At 38.7% G+C, this 24,568-nt stretch overlaps 1 protein-coding gene across 11 annotated transcripts in view; it reads left to right on the plus strand.

Annotated features, from left to right (window-relative positions):
* The window catches only part of LDB2 (LIM domain binding 2), a 213,153-nt gene that overhangs the window by 136,985 nt on the left and 51,600 nt on the right, over positions 1 to 24,568 (plus strand). For all 11 annotated transcript variants that reach the window (XM_042053223.1, XM_042053225.1, XM_042053226.1 and 8 more), the window contains exon 3: positions 23,489 to 23,661. In XM_042053223.1, coding sequence (XP_041909157.1) covers positions 23,489 to 23,661 — 173 coding nt within the window. The remainder of the gene's footprint in view (positions 1 to 23,488; positions 23,662 to 24,568) is intronic.

Consider the following 24,568-nt stretch of genomic DNA (forward strand, 5'->3'; position numbering starts at 1 on the left):
TTCTTGGAAAGTTCTAACTTTGCCTACATGTATGCTACAGTGTGTACCAGAAGGTCTTACTAATTCCAATAACCAAACAATCTCTGAGGTGTCAGCAGCATTTCTTAGTGTTCTGTAACAATTTTGGGAAACAGGATTAAATTTAGTTCAATGATGACAGGAACCCGTTCACTGTCATGGATAGATCATATTTAAATTGTAGAAACATTTTACATTGCAAGTTTATATTAATAAATTCCATGGTGAAGGACATAAATTCAAAACCTGTTCTTCAAGTGTGGAAGTGAGAGAAGGAAGCTCTTGCAGAAACTTAACTTTATTCATATGATAGACACTGCACCAAAGGAAAAGGGTCATCACTCCTGAGCTTTAAACAGGCTTTTAAACATCCCACACCCAGATCTTTAAGTCACTTGGAGCTAAGGCTGCAGAACTGACCTAAACGTAATATTCTGGAGGGAACTGGTGATTTGATATTCTTGGCAGTATTTCCAAACCTATGGGCTTTCCTTTGGGAAATGTTTGGTGGCCCCTCATCCCATTGTCTGACTACAGAGGTGATTGTCCTGTGATCCAGGTAAATCAGGAGTCAACCGTATGGCAGCCACACAGCTGTCATACCCACCTCCTGAGTTATGCGGGGTCATGTCAGCAGCCTCCATCACATCAGGAAGGGCAGGAGCTCCCCCAGCATGTTCCAGATGGGACATTGTGGAGTTCCAGAAAGCAGGAGAAGGCAGCGAGGCACAGCTGGCCTCTGGTCTGGGTCTGGACAGTCTTTCGTTCAGAACATCCTTTCAAATGAGATAGCATACTGCCATATTCACTGTTTGTGGCTGCTTTCAACGTGATGTTTAAAGCTCAGGCAAGCTGCAGTGTTACAGCCTGGTCAGACCTTCCTTTCAGCTGTGGATAGGCATGTTAATTTAGTTACATGCTCTCAGAAACCTCCTTGTTATCAGTGCTTAGTGGTTGCCTTCTGGGTAAGTACAGTTCCCCCATAAAGATCTAAAAAGCTCCAGGAAAAAATGGGTCCAGTGGCGCAGAACATTTTCCAAAAACTCTTTCCACAGCCACATAATAACTACTGAATTTAGGCTAACAGCTATGTTCACTTACTTTCTAGCAATAGCAAACTCAAAATCCCTGCTAGAGTACAATGCTAATCAGCTACTAATCAAGTCTGTAACCAGCCTGGAAAATGTGCTGTTTGAAGAGCAAAAATTCATGTATTTGTCATTTTTAATTTTTCTGTCTACCACTTATTTTCTTGCTATGCTCCATAGTCAATGAGAAAGAAGCTAGACAGATTTTTCCAGATCTGTGCTTTTCAACTCGTATTGTGAATATGTCAAAATGCTTAGTTTGTTAATAGACATAGGAGGATAGCTATGTTTTAAACAAAGGTTCATATAAGAATGTTTATTTCTTGCTACACATTGTATCGTAAGGCTCTATACCAAATCTACATTATAAATTATACTTTTTCTTACAACTGATTTAGATCACTGCTGGTTAATAGCTGATTTTCAAGTGCTTTAGTTAAATTTTTGCATATAAGTTGTCTTTATTTCGTAGGTTGCTGTGAAATAAAGTTTCTTTAATGACAATTTTCATAAGAGGTGATTTACTACAGTCTCATTTTGTCTGACCTTTAAATTAGTTTTATGCAACCACAGTATTAGAACATTCAAACAAATGCGACATGGATTTATCAAGGTTATTATCCCAGTCTACACTGAGGAACTAGACATTCAGAAAATGTGGTAGGCCTGATATTAGTCAAAGTTCAACATTTGATACAGGATCACACATGGGAAATTAATAGTCCAGCTGAACAAGGTGGATGTTAGTAGTGGCACTGCAGAATGGAATAGACCTGAGTAAAAAAGCCATAACAACAGGTTATGTTAAATGGAGAACTGTCACACTAGAAGGAACATATCAGTGGAATTTTTCAAGGATCAATCTAGAGTACTTATGTAACATTTTAATTAATGGTTTTGGAACAAAATGTATAACTGGAGGAATGGAATTTGGTGGTGGCAAAATATTGTGAGACATCATTAATATAAAGGATGATCAGAATATTATGCAGGAAAAATATTCTGACCTTGAGGACTAAAGTAATAGAAATAAGATTAAATTTAAGAGTACTGATGGCACTTAAGGCCTGCTGGAAAGAATTTCTGCTAGAGACTTATCAGTTGAAAATGACAGAGGAGGCAAAAGACCTGTGTGTAACAATCAGTCATAGAATAACTATGAGTAACCGATGTGATACAGCTGTGAAGAAAGCAATGTGATCCTAGAAAGTATCAAATGAGACATTTCCTGTGAAGATTGGGAAGTGTTAATGTTGTAGCAGCACTGGAGAGCTTGCTTTTTCAAAAACTGTACACCCGCTTTTAAGGAAGATTAAATCCAAGTGATGCAAGTGTTAGGAAGGGTTATAGGGGCAAGTAGAATGATCTGGAAGCAAACAAAATGTACTGCAAACAAAGTAAAAGGTTGTGGCTTGTTTAGTGCAGTAATATATGGGTTGCTGTCCACATGCTCTTCAGCGGGGAAACAGCAGGGTCAGAGAAAAGTGACACTTGAGACTAAAAACAAGTGGACATGAGTGAATATAGGCTGGAAATTAAAAGAATATTTCTAGTGATCAGTGGGGTCTGAAACAGCATCAGTGAAGAGAGAAATGGACCAGTTTTAAGACAAAGCTCAGTAAACTCATGGAAAATATTTATAGGGTGTGATTTTCACGTGATGTGATTTGCTGAGTCATTTGGGAAGCAGATTTATGAAGTCTTATGTTCTTCATTGCTTAATCACCTGTGTATGCATCATATGTGATGCATACAGCTTGCTCAAACTGTGCCAACTTATTTAACCTCAAACTGATATTCAACAGCAAGACAAACTTTCCATGAGAGGTATGGAAAGAGAATTCTTATTCATAACTACATTGCTCAAAAGTACTCAAATGTTCTCATTCGTACCTGCAGCAGTGCTCAAAAGTACTCAGACTTAGAAAATTTATGTATTTATAGGAGGTACTATTGTGCAAAAGCTACATTGCATTCTAAAAAAAAGTATGGAATTATTTTCATTTATGTGAAACCTATATTTCCTAATTTTGGCAAAGGAAAGAGAAAATGGGTGCGAACAAAACTTCTGGTCTTCTAAGAGGATATAAAACACCTTTAATACCAGTAAAATTTAGTGATATTATTTACTTCTTTTCTGACACAAGTGCAAACCAAAAAAAATACAAAAAACATAGTGTCTGTTTTCTCTGTTGCATGCAAACTTTTACAACTACTTCACTGGAAAACTGTGGTAGTAATTTTTACTGAAGTAAGAGATTGAATTTGGCATAGAATATGAAAGGAACCTTGGAAGTTAAGGTCCGTGCAACATGAATTTCACCAGTAGAAATTCAAATGCACATCATTTCTATCAGGATAATAAATGTGAAGGCTCCGGTTAGCTAAAAATACTGATCCTGAGATGTTTGTCAGTAACAATTGAATGTACAGGAAAGTTTTCCTATTAAAAATATACTTGTAACGGGCTATTCCAACCTTAGGAAATAAAAATAATTTTAAAAATATATGCAAGACAAGAAAGAGGCTCTGATAGAACAAAGGTTACCTAATTTCAACTATGAAGTGTTTCTTCACTTTACTCCTTTACAGTAATAGATTGAGGGTGGGGGAGGGGAAGCAGTATGACAAGAGTTGCTGTTAAAAGAAAGGAGAAGAAAATTCTTAGGGAGTTGAGCATCTTGGGTTTGCCTGGCTCACACTACTGGAGAGCACTTGGCTTGTTTGAAAAATATTCTAGTATTTCAATTACAGAACCCTCTGGGGTCTATTCAGAGCACAGTATCCACTGCTTTGCCATTGCCGACTCTGCAGAAGGTTGTGCATAGGGTTCTGCAAAAAATCAATTCTTCCAGTATAAACATCCTTTTGGTAGAAAGTTGAAACAGAAAAAGAATGCAGTACACTGACACGTTGCTAAGCAGCAAAAAGGACATATGTCAAGAACCATCTATATCTTTTGTATTACTACACTTCCTTTCCTCACACCTTCATCACACAAGCTGTTATGATTCTTATGTACCCATAATATGGAGAGAAATTACAGAGAAGTTAGTTTTCCCTCATTTCTTCTCTATTTCCATTTTTTAAAGATCCAGTGTTAAAGACCTGTGGTGGATCTAATCTGGTTGAGACACTACTAGTTTCAGGTCAGTCCAGGGCTTTAGGCATTTTTTGGTGTAGATTATTAATTCATTAGTTGATGGGCATCCTTTTGAAGTCTTTTGGGCCTGGGTTACTTCCAGAAATAAAATGAAATTCATGCCAAAGGGGAGAATATTAACCTTAGAAATAAAACTGGCCTCTCTAGACCATGAGGAGGTCAGCAGTATTCTGCTGGGATAGTTAAGACCTACAAAATGGTGACTGCCAGAAAAAAAGAAGTAATTAAAAAACATTAGCAAGTAAGAATTTTGAGATGGTTTGCACTGACCCCTAATTTATGTTGATAGCCATGTCTTTTATTCACTGAAGTAGGCATAGTTTCTTCCTAGCAAGTTTTCATAGGTAAAGCATCACGGTCTCCCTCTGGCTCTCCCACAAACATTTGTGTGAGTAGTTTCAGTGGCATGTGTTTGTAAAGTGTATTAAAGGCATTTTGATAATTGATTATAATTTTTGCAAGGGTGTATTTTATGGTGGTGACATTCCATGGTTTTAAAAACATTTATTTACTGTGAAACTATTACAGAGTACTTTCAGGACACACTGTCTTCCTGATAACAAGTGTCTTCTGAAATGAGAAAGAGCTTTCCTTAATTTAAAATTTCAGTGTTGAGATTATTTTTTATTATTACAGCTATTTAATAATCTCTTCCGAGTACGTTCATATTTTCAAGGTCAAGAATTTTTAAAAGGACTAATGAGACCCAAATTTCTTTTTGCTTCTATCAGACCAACTGTGATGAGGTAATGGTGTTCTGCAAGTTGGCATTGGAACAACAAATTATACATCAGCCCAGGCTCATGCCATTTTCCCTATTGCCCTGTGACTATATGACTAATAAAATGCCTATTTTTATTGTGTGTGGTCCAGCTTCAGAATAATAATCATCCTTGAAGATTAAATTAATGAAAAATCAATTTAGCAATCAAATATTTCAGCCATAGTGGGTGGCTGAGTTAAGAAGGTATTATAAGCAGAGTATAATTTGTTCGGCTATATAGGCAGTTGTTGGATTTCTTATTCAGCCATCAATTACTGCAAAATGGTTAGCTGAAATTACAATTAAATAATGGTTGCAAACCACATTGTTAGAGCACAGTCACATGAGGAAACGGCTGTAGTTATTTTAGAAGTGACCTTCCCTGTTGTTTGGTACTGCTCTTCCTCTGGAGGTGATGGACCTCACAGAGGGGTTTCTGTCACATGGTGCCTTGCTCAGGCAGCTTCAGCCACCACCAAGCCCTGTTTGGGGCAGGAGCCTTCACAAGGCCACTGTGGTGTCTCCTCCTGGGCTTGTAGCTCCCAGCGAGCTGACAGCAGGCAGCCAAGGTTGGTCATGTCCTGCGCTGTTCCCGCTCTGCCTCCTGGGAGTGTTTGCCTGTGAGCATGGGCTTTGCTCACATGAAGAAGTTGTCCTTAACCCTTTTCAGGATGAGACATTTATAATGGTGTCTTTCATGCCTGTGTGTAAAGAGGGATTGCCTGAGTAATATGTGGTTGCCCAGTACTGCTGTGATGGCTCCTGGATTGTTGCTGCTATAAGTACTTCAGTAACACTTACTGTCCTACAATTGCACTTCTGTCAAACTGTGTGAAGGTTAGGAAGTAGGCTGTAAGAGCAGTATTTTCAGGGAAAGTATTTTAGGCTTTCTGTTTCAATTCCCCACATGTTCAGTACCTGTCTTTATGACATGAGTGAAAATAATTAATTGCTTCTTGATTAAATAATTGCCCCCAGTTTACTGTGTGCCATAGGACATTATGGAGGACATGAGCAAGGCTTTGAAATTTTCTCTCAAGATTTTCAAGGGAAAATGATGATAAATTAAGAATTTGGAGCTCCTCATGAGTTTGTGATTCCATTTCCAGGCTCAACCTCTCAGAGAAAAGCAGTGACTTAATAATCCAAGCCAAGTCATTCCTTTTTATTCATGGTGCAAGGGGTTTTAGTACTTGCCGTCTGTGTCATAGAGCATTATGTGCTCGCTTACATATTCAGTGGAAAAGTTGTTCTCTGCAAACTTATCTGTTGCAATATTTCCAGATATCCTGTTTTAAAGCATTTGCTAGTAGGCATATGTATGCAATACATCATGAACAAATGCCAAAAAGAATCCTAAAAAAACTTATTTTGCATCTTGAAAGAGCATGTAAGTTCAGATGTGCTTCAACGCTGCACCATGGATGTGTCTTTTTAGCAGTTTTACATGTAGGCGTTTGCTATTAGGTGTTTGCAATTGTTAAAAGTGACAGCTACATCCCCTTCTTTAGGTGAGCCTTTTAAAAATAAGTGTAATCTACATATGGTTTGCATATTTTAATTTGTAATTTGCATACGTTAATTGACAGTCATTGCAGCAATAAAATGGTATTGTATGTAGTCAGCCTAAGTTGTAAGAGTTACAAGAAAGTTTGTTCAAAGGCTCAGGAAGGGTTGAACTGCCACTGATTGTCCCCAGTGATGCTGGGGACGGGGAGGACTCTGTATTTATGCTTCAAAAGCATAAATGAATAAACACAATTGTTGGTTTCCTGGTTTTAAAATATATCTTTCAACTTTGGAAGGGAATTGTTCCCTGTTGTCAGTGCCTTCCATGGCAGTAACTTCGTGCCAGATCATATAGAAAATTGCTGTTAAAGTGAGCTTACATTTCTAGAACTTTTTTGGGGGAAGAGTATCCTAATTTTACCAGTTAAGTAATATACAAAGTAAATGTCTCTTGTACCCATGCAGAGGAGTCAGGAGGCAAAACTGTGGTGCAGAGTGAACCACATGAACACACTACTTTGTAGGATTGGAAACACAAGATTCATTTCTGCGTATCACCCGTGTGTTTTGCAACAACAAGCCAGATCAGCATATTCAAAAACATGTACTGGAGGAAACATCAAAATTTTTGCTCAAAAAGGTGTTAGATAGGAAAGGAATAGTAGGAAATAACTACTTTAATGATATTTAGGTTGCTGAATACTGCAACAGTTGACCTGTACTGGAACAGTCTTATAACAGGAGCCCCCTGGGATTCTTCTGTTCTGTAGAAGACACACTGGCATCAGTTTATGTATTTTCTAGGCTACTACATTTCAAATAAGAGCAGTTTCATATTACTACTGTCAGTGATGCATTCTGAAAAAATAGTGAAAAAGACAAAAAGAAAACCTGTACAATTTTCCATCACAGTGACACCACTGTGGTATCACTAATATGGATCATCCATCTTGCAGTAGTGTTTTCCTGTGGTTAGCAGAGAAGCAGCCAATGACTCTTCCCTTCAGCGTATCTAATGTCATCAGCAGTACAGTTTTTATTCAATGTTTCAGCAAGACTTCTGCTTAGAATCACCTTTAATAAAGACAATGTAGTAATTCCTGGTAAATCTAAGAGAATGATTCATAGATGGGCAGGTAGCTGAAGAATCCCCCATAATTGTCATCTCACTGTGCCCTTTAAGAAACATCCACTGGCAGTCATTCTCTTGGGACTAGTCTGCAAACGTGGCATTTGCCTAGGACATGTCACCCCAATGTACCACAGTCAGTACAGTTAGCATGGTGTATGGAAAGGAGATGATTATTCCACGTCGGCTGGTTACATAAAGGATGTTTTATTTAAAACAGATGACTATAGAATATATCAAAATATTCTTAATTTCTGGAATCACTGGGGAGACAAAAAAAGACACCCACAACATAGATATTGGAAGTTTTTTCTATGGCACTGGAGTGTAAACATAGACATTTCTCTGAAGAAAAAAAAAAAAAAGAATTTTTCTTGGTTTCTGATCCTATTTGGGTTAAAATTTACTCCTTATAAAGTAAACGCCACTTTTTCTTGACACTGTTAAGAGTGTCATTCCTCAAGTGTGACTTGTAACTGATGCAGTAAACAAAAATGTTATGTTAATACTACCATTTGCTCTTAAATCTTCTCAGAGTTGCATGAAAACCTGTGTTTTGAAATTCAACCATTCCCATCACCTTTCTGATGATTCTGAAGGTTTGGGTGCATTTATCACTACTAAGAACATACAGAGCACAAATAACAGCAAACAAGCAGCAAACTCAAATTCTTCAATGGAAATGCTTTGGGTGACCTTGTGAGTGACTTCCGTGTGAGTACCCCTTTGAAGGACATTGAATGGAGCAGACAGCTTACAATATGGGAGTAAAATGTGAATGGGATGACATACAAGTGATGAGACTCAAGGGGAAAAAAGCAGGTGGAAATAGAAGAGGAGGAGCAAAAGTTCAGCTTCCTTAGGCAGCATCCCCACGCAGAGCAAAGGCTTCCTGTGAAGTTGCTCTTTGGGGGTGTAGCCTGCCATCTGCCTTGGAAGTGGTGGATTTTTAGGAGACATTAAAGGTGACAAAAGTCACTCAGAGCCACTGCTTGTGACTATGCTGCACACCACCTCATGGGAATAGCTCTGGGAAATCAGACTCATGCTGCTTTGCCAACAAAATGTGTGTGTGGTTAGAAGCTCCTGTTCCACCCCAGCAGAATGCTGCGTGAGCATGTAGGCATAGATGATTATCCTGGAGAAATTCAGAATTACTTTGCTAAGTGTGTATGGCTCCTGAAGTGGACACAAAGCACATGATGTAAGAGAGGGGTGGTATTTTCTTCTTTCAGAAGTATGGGGCCCTATACCTGTACCAGTGTCAGGGCAGTGACAGGTGAGACTCGGCTGTATGGCGTGGCGAAACCAAACCACCCCATGAATCTTGTCTGCAGCTATGTGACATGCGTTGTGGCACACTGTGCAGTCAGTGCAGGCACTTGCTGGGTACAAAGCCTGGGGAGGAGAGGTTTTAATATCACATTGGTTGCTGTGAATTGTTTTCTGTGTTATCTTGCATACATTCAAATATTTAATGACCTATTGCTAAGGTCAAAGCCATAGCTCAGTCCAACAAAGTAATTTCAGTCTTTTGTAATGGCAAGCAAAACAGCCATCCCTTTTTAAGGACCATTTGCCTCTGTGGTTCTTGCAAAAGCAAGAAACAACCAGAATTTCAAACTCAACAGCCTGAAAGAATAAACTCCCTCACATGATTTTTAGCACTTCCTAACTCTAACCAGATGTGAGGTATGTAAGAACAGCCTTTTATTTTATATTTGTAGTTGTGCTGATTCTAGGAACAGGAGGATAGAAGTGATATGGTTAAAGTACTGTATGAAATACAAGAGCACTTATCCAAAAAAATTTTAAATGTCATGTTCAGTCCAAGGCTTGTGCAGAGGTCTGGGAACAACTCCTATTTATCTAAATTGTTTTATGCATCACTGTGGGCAATTTTTCCTCCATTTCTATTTTTCGTAGCAAAATGACAGTTTTGAATTAATCCTCAATTTTGCTGAAAAAAAATATGTAAGCTTCATTTTATATTAGAAAGCAGTTGCAGAGTAGAGCCCATGTTTTCCAGTTGTGTTCAGCGTGCTTTTTTGGCATAATCCAGAAGCATGTGGAGCAGAAACAGTGCAGCTACCTGGTCTGCTTGAGAGTACAGCACTCCTCCTCTGCCCTCACCTCTTAGGTGACTAACTTCACATAAATGAAAATTATTTTTTTTAATTCTCCTCATCATTATGCAAACAAAATTCCTGCTGTTAAAGTGGAGATGCATGAGGGGCCAGTATTTGTGAATAATGTCTGAAATAAGATCAGTATTAACAGGGGGAGAAATATTTGCAAATATTAATGTACTAGTGTATTAATGCAGTGAAGGAAGTTGACTTTAGGCAAAGATGTTTTTCTATGGTTATGGTGAAAAAAACAACTTTGTAGGAGTGTTACTTTCTCTTACTCTTCTGTGTAACGGAACAACAGAACAATTTTGTGCTGGTGTTTTCTGCATTTTATTCCAGCACCTTTTTTATTTGTTGCATAATGAAAGTATGAATTGGTACCTACCAAGCTTACTCTTACATGGTGTTAGGCTTTGTAAACAAGTAAGTCAGCTTGCTATTCACTGCAGTAGCTGGCACACGAATTTGTTTCCAGATCCTGAGTTGAGTTTGCAATGCTGATGTTAAAAAAATGTATGTTCTTAGTTGTGAGATATGTACAAATTATTTGAAAGTCAGGGGGATATTTCAAATACATATGTATACAGCAATATATTTGCATGTTCACACTGCAAGATGGAGTATTTTATTTTTATGCAGAGTCCTGTTTAACATAATGAGTTCGAAGTATACCAAATTAAATTAGTTTTTCCATTTTAGATGATTTCTTTAAGTTTTTTAATTGGTAGATTTTGAAAAAAAAATATTTAATTTTTCAAAGAAGTATTTTGAATTGCATGGTCATATACATATTAAGATATCAGAGCATTGAGTTACCTATCTGGGGTCATTCTCTTCAGTGTCTACAGGGATTCTTTTTGGGAGACTTGCACTGTAACCCTATCAAGCACTGCTGATAGATAAAAGTTATTGCTGGATCTTTAGAAAAGAGCTTCCCACCTTGAATTTCTTTCTTGAAGTTCTGTAGGAAAATATGTTCCAAGAGAAAAATTTTATATGCTTTCAGCCTAAGATAATAAAGCCTGTATGTATTTTTCTGTTATTAAATAAGAGGTTTTAGGGTGGCTTCTGGAGCATGGGGATGTCAACAGCTGTTGGTAGCTTGTCTAATTGTATGCAACAAACACTTCTGTAGCTTTCTATGTGTTTATTTTTGGAAGTAGGTGTGATGGACCAGGGCAAGGATTGTGCCACACTTGTCCTTTTTTTTTTCCATTTTTTTTCTTAAGTTTCTAGTTTGTCTGTTGTTAAGCAATGGTGTTGGTCCGGGTGGGAATTTGGGTTGATCATGTGTGGTGGTGGTGGTGATGTTCTATGATCAGGGAGTCCCTGAAATTGTCCAAACAGTGACAGTTCAAGAGTGTCATGGGAACTCTATCGTACCTATGGTAGTTCCAGAAATCACAGTGAGTCATTGTAGAAAAACTATTCCAAGAAGATAATGTAATGACTCTCTGGGAAATGTGAAAAAATGTATCATACAACTAAAAGGACAGAAAACATAGGAAGTGGTTGTTTCAACTTCAGCACAGATTTGTTGTAGTACTTATTACTGACGTTACCTTTTTAGAGTTAAGAGCATTCTGCATTACTTGCATTAAATTTTATTAAAAACTACGTATAATGTGTGTTCTGACTGAAGCTTATAAACCTGCTACATTGCTTGCCCTTTTCTGAAAGTGCTTCTTTATTATTTCGTGTTATTTTGTCAGACATCTGATTTGTATAACTGAACACAGGGCACTTCATTTTAAGGGTAATAAACAAGGCACACTTTTAAAACCAACAAAACATTTTTAAATTGTAGACTATTTTTCTAATTATTTTGTCCAGTGTGTTCAATACCATTTTTACTTTCTCTGCAGTTAGCTTCCGTGAGCTTGAAAGAGAGTGGGAAAGCAAGCTTTGCTGCAGAAAAAAAGAAATCAAAGCCAACCACCAACAGCTTTTTGAAAAAGAGTGTTCTGGTTGTTATAAAACATGTATATAACTGACAACTGATATTATCCACTGGTGAGATATTGTTCATACATCTACGGCATAAAATTACCAGAAAAATCATGCTGGTTATCAATCCACATGTGCTTAATGCAGTTTGAGGATTTTGAGAATGCCATGTATATCTTTTATGGTGTCACCGTAACCCCTCACCTCCCACCAGTTCTCCAGACACACTCCCCACTATGTTATCGCCTCTTTGATGCACATATCAACCCATTTCACCTCTGATACTTTTCACCTGAATGTGGACCATGCTGTGATGCTTGACTGACAGTGGTTGAGCATAAAGTCCTGTGTTCAGGGAAAGGACTATCTTTCTCTTTCACATGGCCAGTCTGTGGGTTGCAGTCTTGCCAGGAAAAGAATTCTTAGTGTTGAGGAGGTCAGCTGTGCCTGTGTGACAAATGCCTATATGAGCCCGTTTTGCACACACGCACACACAAGCTGACCAGATGCTGTGTGGCCATTTTCATCATCTCAGAGCCCAAAGCAATATATTGTCTCTTCACAGGAATTCCGTCCTCAGACATTATACCAAGATATGCAAACATGTAGTTTTTGGGTTATTCAGAGTGTTAGCAGAGCAAGTTGGTGTCTGCCTACAATATGCTGTATAGAAACATTCATGGCTATGTTTACACTGTACTAACCACGATGAAGGAGTAGCTTCCACTACTTAAACTGGCTGCCATAAGTACTGCTATTGCTATCTCTCAGTAGAAGGGAGCTTGTAGAGAGCTGCAGAAAGCATCCAAGAAGAAAGGTAAATTCTGTCTGAGCTAAACCCTCTGAGGTCCCAGCAGCCTGTGCTTGTCCTCAGACTTCACATCATGAGTGGTGTCCTGAGGCTTCCCATCGGGCATGGTGGTGATGACATGAGGTGCTGTTCTGGTAGATACAAACAGGACTGAAACCAAAAATAGAATTTATCAGAGTTTCAGCTAATTAAAGGTGTGTGATGTTGCTGATTTTGCCTGGATGAAAATCAGGAACTTTAGAAGTGGAAAAGCCCTGCACTACAAATGCTACTCTGTCTCAGTCACTCACAGCTTCTCTTCCAGCATTTCTAAGGGTAAAAGGGACCTATGCATTTTTGAGATCAGTACTTTCTCATTTGTTTATTCTTCCCTTATACAGGCTGCATGTGTTAAATAGTATTTCTAGAATATGTATAAGACTTTTTTTTCTGCCTCAGCTTTCCATCTCAACATGGCTCAGAGGAGAGACTGGAGATGAGAAACTGGTAGAATTATATTTGTAGACATCTGTCTCCAGAACAACTTCACTCCAGAAAATATAGCACAACAGATCTTCCTATGTGCTTTTGTAGCAATAATTGGAATATTTATACAATTTTGGGGGAGGAAGGGGAAAGGGAAGGCAGATTACCAGCATAATGGCAAAGTTCTTAGCAAGTGGTAGTTGGTGTGGTTCCAGTGATTTGCCTAATTTTCATGGAACTGTTTGATTTAGATCAATAAGTGATTAATCAAGTGGATGGCTGTGAAATATGTGGGTTGGTCACTTAACCCACGACCAGCATGAACACACCACAGAAAGGCAAACACCTGTTTTCTGCAGCAGCCAAGCTTTGGTTCTGAGGTCTTTGTCTACATTCTGACTCAGACCAGCTTGAGTACCTGCTTAAAAGAATTGTGGCAGTCTGTGAGGGTATAGCAAATATCACTTTATCTATCACATCATTTTGCTTATGTTTTTACATAATTCCTTTTTTTTCATGCCTTGTTTAGCATTCTACTAGGTCAGATGAAGTCAGGGGTCAGGGGTGTGCTTGATTTAATGCAACTGGATGGTTTCCCTGGTTTTTGTCCCTTCCTTTTGGTGTCCTGTCACTTGAATTTTATGTTTTTGCCTTTATTTCTTGAGACAACTTTTCTGGGTATCATTTTCTCTGCTGTGTTGGTCCTTTATGCTGGTACAGATTGCATTTGTTCATCTAAAATGCCTGTCCTGCACCATTTCCATCATTTTTACGGTCTTACATTTTGTCATTTTCCGCTTGGGTTTGGTTGTGGTTTGTTATGTTTTGACAGTGGTTTGTCATACAGCTGTGAATAACCTCTCTGGTTTGCTTTTAAAACTTTCTTCTTTGCAGTTGTTGAACAAAGTTAACTGAACTACTCTTTCTTCAAACAGAATGATTAGCAAAGACAGAAGTGTGAGTGGCTGTATACTGCAAGCAGGCAAACCATTTGTTCTGGCTTTATTTGCATTCAGAGTGTAGAATTTTTATGCAAACACAAATACTCTCTTTGATAAATATTCATCATGGGAGTGATGGTTTTGATTTATAAGACATGGAAGTTTTAGAGTTAAAACTGGAGCTTCCTCATCTAAGGTATGTCTTTTTGTCTGTGGAACAAGAACATGGGTAATCCACCTAAACATTTCTCCCCTCCAGCCTAAAAAATCAGCTTATACCATATGCTTCCTGATAAACCTGCCTGCCATGACGAATTCTGAGTTTTTCAATGTCTGGCCTGCTCTCTACTATTAGAAATCTAATTCAGTTGTTTAAAAAATAAATTGTATGGGCTCTGAGTTTTCATTTTAGGATCAAGTAGCAGGCTACTTAGTGTTGTCAGTGGATACGGAGAAAAAAATTAAAGCTTGAACCTGGTACGGAACTGTGCAGGGCTTTGTGCTTCAGGTTCAGACACTGGTTATGAGACCTGCAGGAAAGGAGCCGAGAGTTGAAGTTGACTGAGAGCCAGCTATGTGCCACTGCAGCAGAGAAATCAACAGCCTCCTGGGCTGCATGAGGGAGAGTTTGAGGCAGGTGATCTTTCCCTCAGCACTGGTGAGACACATCTGGTGTAGGACAGTCAGTTTGGACTCACCACTTAAAAGCAAGATATGGATATATTGGAGTGAGTCCAGAAAAGAGACATGAATATGTTAAGGAGGATTTGCTCTGTGAGGAGAGGCTGAGAGAGTTGAGACTCTGCAGCTTGGAGAAGCCTATAATGTGAGTAAATATATGATGGGGACAGAGTAAAGAAGATAGAGTCAGACTTCTCAGTATTGCCCAGTGTAATGCAAGAGGCAGTGAGCACAAAGTGAAACACAGAAAATTTCATTTAAACACAAGAAAAACTGTTTTCCTTCAAAGGTGGTCAAACACTTGCACAGGTTACCCAGAGAGGCTCCATCTTTGGAGGTACTCGAAACCCAGTTGGACATAGCCCTAGCCACGCCACTGCAGGTGCACCTTCTCTGAGGGAGGGTGGGATGATGACCAGAGGTGCTCTCCAAGTCCAGGTGCTATCCTGTGGAAGGGATCTTGGACTCTGCTGCTTGCTCTCTACATTCCCTGGTCCAGACTCTCTTAGCCTGAGGCCGAAATACTCGAGATCTGATGAATGAATTTTGTACTGAGCAGTTCTTTAAAGACTGGTGGTCAGCTGCCAGTGTAAAAAGAAAATGGTTGGGAGGAGATTTTATTGTAGACTGGCTGAACCTTAATTAAAAATTACGCTGATGCAGTTTAGCTTTGTGCTGAGACATATAGAAGGGTTTATAGTTCTGTTCTGAATGTTTTTACCAAAATGAATTATAGCGAAATATTGTCTCTCTTCAGAGGGATGAAGGGTTTAGGACTGAGTTGCAGATTATGTGTCTGTTGAGAATAAGGGTCATAAGGTGTGGCGAGTAAAGCCGAGGTCTCATTGTCATAGTTTCTGTTACTTGCTCTTGACTCAAGTGTGTTTTAGAGGATTGAAGTGCTGGTTACGCTCTTTCGAAAAAAGGAAATACACTGTCAAGTGAATCAAATTATACACACAAATCCTCACAAGGGTAAAATGCTGTTAGAAAATACTGGAGGAAAGGCACGGTCAGACCTACCACAATGATTGAGTTATACAGGCTAGAAGGAATTGGAGAGAAAAAACCTACACATTTGCAACTTTATAAGCTTTAATATTTTGGGTTATAGCCTTTAACTGTAGGCAGTGTTGTTGATATAAAGTAAATAAGATACTGCATATAGTGTGAAAGTGTCATGGAGCTAAACAAAACCATTGGGTTCTGGTTGTGGGAAGGATTCAAATCACTGAATAACAGTACTGAATCCATGTTACACATTCTACTTTGTAATTTTGTCAAAAATTGAGAACAAAGGCAAATTGGTTAGAAACATTAGATTTCCACAATATCCAAAAGGTGCTAAGTAGATCATTAAAAATAAAACCATAATTTTAAGTACATGGGAAGAATATGTTAATTAAGAATATGCTAATTTTACTCCTTAAAAGGTGTGATTTTGCCATATGGAAGTACTACTTCCCCTCTCTTCCAAAATTCATGGTGTTTAAAAGTTATAATATGGGTAGATTATATGTATGTTTTCTGAATGTGCGAATACAATGTAATATATTACTGTTATAATACTATTAAAAGTACACTAGTGTTCTCTAATATAGTGTTATCATTATTGCTATTGTATAGATTTTATATCATACCTCTACTCTTACTTAATATGTAGTTTGTATAAATAACTAGAAATTTCTATAAGCAGAAATTAATCACATATTCTAATTTTTATTCTAAAAGTAACCTACATGATAGAAGCCCAATCTTACACACTAGATAGGGATTTAAAAAGGACAGGTCTGTGTGTGCCAGCTTCTGCCTTGGATACATGTGGGTGGTTTAATCAACATGGCCCACATGTCTCTGTCAGACAGAATTTGGACTTATTAGACCGTCTTTTCACTGCCTTCCATGCCACACTATCAAATCTGACAGCAGCTTTTCCTAGGAATTGACAGATTTGTGTTGTTTGGGTTTGAATCCACTCAGCAGATAAGGTCTTACAGAGGTGGAGGAGCAGTCCCATGAGCGTCCTGCCTTGAAGCTCTTCCAGAGAGCAGGTCACAGTACTGAAAACTGGAGCTGTGCTGTTGTCCAGCTTCAGAGAGGGATTCCTCCCTCCACATGGCAGCCAGATGGACCATGTCTGGAAGAACAGGCTGATGTGCTCTTTCACTGGGACAATTTTGGGCAAATAGAAATGTAGTCAGAATAGCAGCCATGTGTTGTGCAACTCCACAAAGTTTTGCTCTGTGTGTACTGATTTGTTCACTTCAGTTACAGGAACATATGTAAATGAACATGCCAAGCTCTGGCCCATGCAGCTGTTAGTTAGCCATGCCCAGAGATGTCAATTAACAATTAACAGAAAGCTCATGCTCTCTTTTGCAGTGCCCAGGAAGGTTCATTTGCAATCAACGGGCTGCTGTCTCCTGGCTTCCCTAGTCCCTGCATCTGGCTGAGGAGAGTTAGTTACATCTCCATTTAATTACTGAGATCCAACTGTGATAATCTTTCAAGCAAGAGACTCTCATAGTCTGCCTAGAGGTTTATGGGACAGCTCAACATTTTGTATTGGGAGCCAAAAAAATCCACAGCTCCAACCAGCAGTGTTCCTCGAGCCCATCTATATCATGTTGATGAGATAATCAGCTGCAGGCTGCACCAGAGCTTCCAGAATTCCTTTGAGCTATAGGCAGAGAGTGGTTTTTTTCATTCTGTTGCTGATTCTGTGTAACTGTTAAAGGCTTTTTATCTTTTATATTTTTTGGGGTTTATTCATTTCTGTTTTATTACTTATTTTATAACCTAGCTTTAATTAAAGACAGAGGACTTGACAGGATTCAAGCTGCAAAAAAAAAACCAGCCTGAGAGCAATAAAACCAATATTTTTATTTCACTGGTTAACACTTCCGTTGTTTCTCTTCTACACCAACTTGGCAGTTATTTTACATGGTGTATATGCTAAATCCAAATGTCTGATTCTGAGAGCTTCTACTGTAAAGGTAACACATGAGCAGTTCAGTGAGCAAGGAGGGGTTTGCTATCAAGCCCTGCTTCTGCAAAGAGGCCGTGACCCTTCATTCTGTAGAGGGGGCTTTGAGATTTTGACAGCCTATCTTTGGCACACAAAGGGAGGAAATGTTCTTCAACTATTCCTAGCCCACAAATAATACCAGTTTCCTGCGGACTACAAAAACATGTTTACTTTCTGTTTAACTCAAGTCTTCCTCAGGGAAAAAAACCCCAACCATCCAACAGTACCATCGCCACCACACCGTGTGGTGATACCAAAATTATATTGTAAATTATTTTTTTAGCTGGCTTTCTACCCACAGCTCATCTGAGGCTTGGAAAAACCCTAAACTTCACAAGTTATGGACAATCCCATCTGGAGATCATTGGACTTTTTGGCTCAGTTTGGGATGGAAAAACAATTCCAGAATTATACATATTCCTGACAGAATGAAGTGTTTTACGCTCAGGCAAACATATTTGAAAGGGAAAATAAACTAAAAGATCAGGGTGAGAGAGGGACACCCTAATCATCATTGGTGCATGCCCAGGCCAAAAAGCAGGAGTGTGTCCTCAGTGCTTCCCTCCTTGAGAAGCAGGCCTTGAGCCATTTAATATGTCATATGGTTTCATTCTATTCCTTAGAATTCCCCAGCTGTGATACTTGAGGAATTATATATAACATAACTGTTACTGACCTATAAAGCTTTTTGCCTATGTTCATAGATTGAATTAATTGATTTCTGGACCACTCATATTTGGGGGGTGTCACAAATCTATCTTACTTAATTCTGAAATTGTTTTTTGGTCTCTGATCCATGGAAAAGTTACATGGAATCACATGCAGCCAAGCTGTCATGCTACAAAATAAGCTAAAGTTATGTCATGCCAGTGCATGACAGCATTCTTTTTTGTGCAAAATACTCATTTCAGATATGCCTTTCTTACAGACATTTTCATATAAATAACTATTTCCTGTTGCTAAATCCAGCTGATCTTTGTTACTTTGCTTTGCTATCTGGGCAACTGCTAGCAAAATTCAGCAAAGATTAAGTGGCAGTGCCCACTTCTCGTAAGAAATCCCCCCTCAGCTAGGGAGGAATGCTGCCCAGGAAAAAATGATAATTTAAAGCAGCATTCCAGTGATCTGGAATGAATGCCTGAATGCTGAGGTGCAGGTGATTTTTCCTTCTAGTATATACAGTGTCTTGCAATGTGGGGTGTCACATTTCACACTATTAAATGGTCTTTTCTGGGTAATGGGACAGTAAAAGCCTGTTGTTATTTGTATAGATGAAGGTATTTTTTCCATGTTAGAAGTGTTGCAAGTTTGTTTCTTAAATGTTTAAAAATCTGTATGCTTTGGAGTAGGGTTGCTCACCTTTGTGGTAGGGGTATCCCTCTTGTCCTCTTCATGCAAATCTGACTTTTAGCAGATTTCTAAATATTTTGGGGAAAAGAAAGGTACCCATTCTCAGGTATTCAGTGCAGGCTTTACTAGGGTTTGACAGCTGAAATTTCCAAGATCTGCCTTCCCAGGTACATAGTAGGAGCCCAGTGGGGTATCCACATGCCAACTACATAGAGTAACTAGATATTTTGCAGCTCAGGGCTATGTGGAACCATGGTCATTTTCATTACAAAACCCACAGGGAAGGCTCAGCCAGTGGTGCATGCAAGAGCAGGAAACCTTCCCTTCTACACTGCTGGCAGATGCACCTGGGATCTGGGTGGCCTTATGAAGGAAGGCACTTAACCTGAATGTAGAGGAAAGAAAAGGAAAGAGGAGGGGGAAAAAAAAAGGAGGCTAAAAATCAGGACCAGATGACATTGATATGATAGAGGAGAGAGAAATAGGAACTGCCAGATGAAAGGAGAAGATGGAGTAAGGGAGGGTTGGAAGTCAATGAGAAAAATATAGGGAATGGGGATATGTTTGGCTGGGCGAGGCCAAACCTCTTTCCTTTTTCAAGAGTAAAGAGGTCCTCTTGGCTGATCTCTGGCTGATGAGAAGCTGAAGGAAGGAAGGAAATATGAGATTAATTTGGAGAAAGAATCTCCTGTTATGAGGAGACAAAGTGGGTGTGCAGAGAGGGAATTTGAGGGTTGGCAGGGGGGAACACACAAAATCAAGATCTAGAAGGAAAGCTTAGGCTGCTAAGGCAGGGAGCCTGGGACAAGAAGCTGTGGAAGCCTGGCTGGGCAGGAAGGACACTGAAAAAGTGTATGTGAAGTTGGCATTTTGGGCAGTGTGGAGGAGAACAAAGAGACAGACTAAATAACTGGGCCTTCCTAAGTAAGAAGAATGAAGAAATCATGTAGAATTAGGATAGGTTAATGAGTTTCCTGCAGCGAAAGAAAAAGGGGCAGCATTTGAGGAGGGAGAGAAGACAGGGAGATACTGGAAGTTGAACAGTGAGCTTGGAAGATAAGCAACCAACCATAAGCTGAGGAAACAGACAATAGGACCAGAGGGGTGGGTGAACAAAAAGGTTGGAGAAAGAATAAAGTCCTGACATTAGGAAAGGAAATTACAAGAACTTCTCCATACTCAGCTGTGTGCTGGGTCTATGTGATGCTTGTTTAGGGAGGTGTGGTATGGTAGGGAGGAGCACAGACACACATTCTCGAACATGTATTCTGTGAACTAAAACCCACAGAATACACTCTAAAATATAAAGGAATTCCAATTGCAGTAGCACATAAAACTTCATTCAGCCCCACTGGTGGGATTGGATGTGCTGTTTAGACTATACTTTCCATTATTGCTGTGACTGCCACTGGGGAATTGCAAATACAAGGCCAACCTGGCATGCAGCTTGCTCTGTGCTCTACAAGGGGTGATTTCACTTCACTGGCACAAGAATGGCTGGACCACATCCTGAAGTGGCCACAAGTATACAATTGTCCCATATCCAATCCTGCCTTTACATTTTTCAGGGTGCTCCTAGAAAGTATCCTTCTGCTATCTCAAACAGAAGCTACATAGTGTTGCTGAAATCTTGTTGACATGTAGAGACAGAGACAGAGTGGAGTGTGTACATCCACACATGAGCGTGTCCATCTACCTGCAGTAAGGGAAAGAAAAGCACCTTTGCCATGTTCCCATTCTTTTGCCCAGGAAAGGATTGTATGTATGCATGCAGCAAAGCAGGGAGTACACACACATATGTGCTTGCATACTCATCTACACAATAATGTCTTGGAAGAGAAAAATTCAAGGAAAAGTCCTTTGCACTAAAAAAATGCTTGAAGTTTGGGATGATCTCTAGGCCTCGTAAGAGCTATTCCACAGCCCTTTGTTGTTCTTGGAAATGCCATCTCCTGCACAAAAAACCTTGTTACTGCTGCAGAGTTGCATGTTTATCCTAGAAATTAAATTATCTTTTTAAGCCATTGAGTGCTTCGGGAAGAGAACCAAAACTTTGAACATGTTTCAGTCTTTTGTGGCAAAACAACATAGTGAGCTGAGGGCAGATCTGCTCATTAACACAAGTTTCCATTACTGCTTCTTCTGGAGCTGAATATGTAGCTATAAACATTTATGCTGGATATTTGCATCAGTTATTTTCAGTTTTACAGACTGACAAGGTCTGCACGTGCATCTGTCATGGAAAATCAGGTTCCACAGACCATATCCTTGTGTGCACCTCTATTCCTCTTCATCCTTTTGGTCTCCCACTTTGTTCTTCACAGTAGCATATCCCTGTGGCAAACATAGATAACGCTTCCTAGGAATTAATTTTTATTAAAATGCTTACTAGTAATGAGAATAAATTATTTAATGTACTTCTAGCCTTCTTTAATGTGTTGTAGCTGTAAATACAGGGCAAAAAGCAATGCCACGTGACCATGCTACTTTGGGAACAGTCTATAAACTGCAGTTAAATAGTTTCAAGATATTTATGCAGTGCATAAGTCACATGAATAGAGGTTTATCACAATCAGTAGGAATGCTGGATTTTCATATTGCCCATTTGCTGCTTAAGATGATTAGCAGGAAATTTAATTTGCACTAATTAGCCTTAGGGGAGCAAGAAATTAACTTGATGGGTAAATTTCACTTTTTGCTATATACCACACCAACATGAAGAAATTTGAGTTAAACCATGAGTTAAATCCTGTGCTAATACACTGGACTTCAGTTTTTCTAAATTAAATTAAAAGACTGTAGAAAATTATTATATGCATGGTTAGTGGGTGGGGTTTTTTAGGATCTAGAGTCGTATAACAGTCTTTCAATGTATTCACTTGATTGTCAACCACTTCCAGAGAGTGTGGTATATTTTTGTACATTAAACTACATTGATATCTGATATTACAGCAAAAGCTTTAACAAGTCCTAATTTTCTATATTTGCATATTTTCATTATACAATATGCATTATGACTGCCTGTACAATATTCCACATTGCAATGCACAGAACAAAAACAGTATTCACAGAACTATTCTGAAAATGCCTTATTTTTTAATTTGCAACACCCATTTGCAAATGCGTTTTTAGGTTCAGGAGCCTTTGTTCATATTCTGGCAAAATTTCTATGAAAATAGTTTTTGTAGAAAACACTCTCAAAATTATACAGCAAATGAGGGAGGAATGAGTCACCACACAGTCCTAATAGACAAATTAGAATTAGGAACTAATAAACTCTAATCTTGCCTGTGGATGGTGACTTTCCTATCTCATTCTACCAAGAGAACATTTAGATTGCTTGGTTTTTCCTTGTAAAATGGAGGCAATTTTTATGTATCCACCACTCAAAATTACTGTGGATTGATTAATGCTTGCAAAGAAATGAGTCATTTGGTATGGAAGTATCCATCTATTATAAACTGAAGTGTTCTCTTATACCAATTTGTGGTTACATTCAAATTTATCTGTAAAGAAGGAGATGGAAAGCATGAGTTGCATGTGAGGTAATTGCCTTTGATGTCAGTGCTGCTACTAGTTTGTGCTTCTGAAGCACATTCAGAAGCTCACTCTCACTACTACATTTTTGGAATTAGACCTTGTAAAAATTACCTGACTCTACTACTGAAGTGAGAGATGTGACTTCAGTGAGAATTTTGCCTAAGTGTTGCTGAATTGGATACCTTCAGTCCACAGTTTGGGGTTTAAGTGGTGCATGTAAGGGAGTGCAGGTGTCTGCTCAGACTTTCTAGCCTATGACATAAATTCTGGTCTAAAGAGAGATCCCAGATAGACCTGTGGGTAGTCATATATTGTATAGCATTCTAGTTTTCCATTCTCAGGTCCTCCTTCAATCCCCAGTACTCTGATTTCTCAGTAGTAGCCCTCCTGTTGAATCAAGCGTGCATGTGTGTGTGTGTGTGTGCATGTATGGGTGGGTACATATAAATATATGTGTCCCTGCACACAAACAAACATATGTGTACACAACCTCCTTATAAAAAAGTGCTTTGCTTTTTGGTGTGTAGAAGTATATTTCTGTCAATATTCACCACTTGGATTTATACACTTACGGGTAATATTCAGCTTTCAGTAGTAATTGACATCATGTGGGTTTTCATGTAATAATTACTTTGGAACAAAAAACCTTGCAGATGGTTTCAAGAGTGACTCTAACTTGCCATCAATGTAAAAAGATTAAATATGATGAGCCCACTCCCTCTGAATGGAGTCAGCCATTTTCATTGATTTCAGTGGGAGCTGGCACAACTTTGTCTCTACAAAAGGGAGAAAAAATGTATTATATTCGTTAAATGAAAGTTTGATTTCATTGCACTTAAAATTATTCATGTGCTGTTAGCAAATGGTTTGAAATTTTATAACCTAGAGCATTTGCTGAATTCTGCTTTGTATTTTCCTCACAGCAATTGGAAGGACCCTCATCCCTCGTTATTTTAGCACTGTCTTTGAAGGAGGTGTAACAGACCTGTATTACATTCTCAAGCACTCAAAAGAGTCATACCACAACTCATCTATCACAGTGGACTGTGATCAATGCACCATGGTCACTCAGCATGGAAAACCCATGTTTACCAAGGTAACAGGGAAGACTCAATAAAACATATTGTTGGTTTTTGGTTTTCTTTTTCTTTTTTAGTGTGTATAAGGGTGAAAAATATTGGCTGTTGAATTTTTCTGGTAGACTGATTATTTCTAATTCTGAAAACCCTTGGAGCCATTTAATTACTGTTTTCTATATTCATTATGTGACTGGAAAATTCTGTGGGTATCTCCTACAATTCTTCCAGAAAGTTTGCAAGAGAAGCACGTAATGCCAGGTTGCCAGAATTATCAGTTTTATGTGAATTAAATTCAGCCTGCCCATCTCCTTTACTCTGGGTTTGATTTTAAGGCAACTATGAGATTTCACGTTGCTGGTACCTACCATTTGGTACATTTGATACTTAGCTAGTACAAGAACTATAAATCTCGAGGAAAATACTGATTTAATACAGTAGGATGCCAGTCCAAAGGATAACGAACTTAATGGAAGGAGTCAATTGATTGAAACACACTCTGGATCAAACAGTTAGTGAATATTCAATATTTGTAATTGATAGTGAATAATCTTCATGCATAGGGCACATGTAGTCCTGTAATTAAAACTGGTGCCACATATGTATATAAAACAGCAGTACCAAAAGGGTGAAAAATAAAAATTAAAACAAAAATTTTCTTATAGCAAAAAAAAAAAAAAAATCAGTAAACTGTTTTCAATATGGAAGTGAATACATTTTAATATATTAACAGGAAATAATGATCTTCCATCTTGTACCTGTTCATCTGTAACTTTTTCATGAAGCAAAGAACAAAAGGAGAAGGGGCAGCAGGAGAAGGTAGCTAATCCATGGTAGCTAGTCCTGGCCTGCATGACTGTGGAGGTTTTAATTTTAAGTCATTGGCTATTGACAGCATCATGACTACAGTGTACATGGCTTGTGCCG

This window comes from Corvus kubaryi, unplaced genomic scaffold, assembly GCF_017639235.1.
Source record: "Corvus kubaryi isolate FWS band 111438036 unplaced genomic scaffold, C.kubaryi_AGA036_p1.0 split1-131, whole genome shotgun sequence".
NCBI classification, from domain to species: Eukaryota; Metazoa; Chordata; class Aves; order Passeriformes; family Corvidae; genus Corvus; species Corvus kubaryi.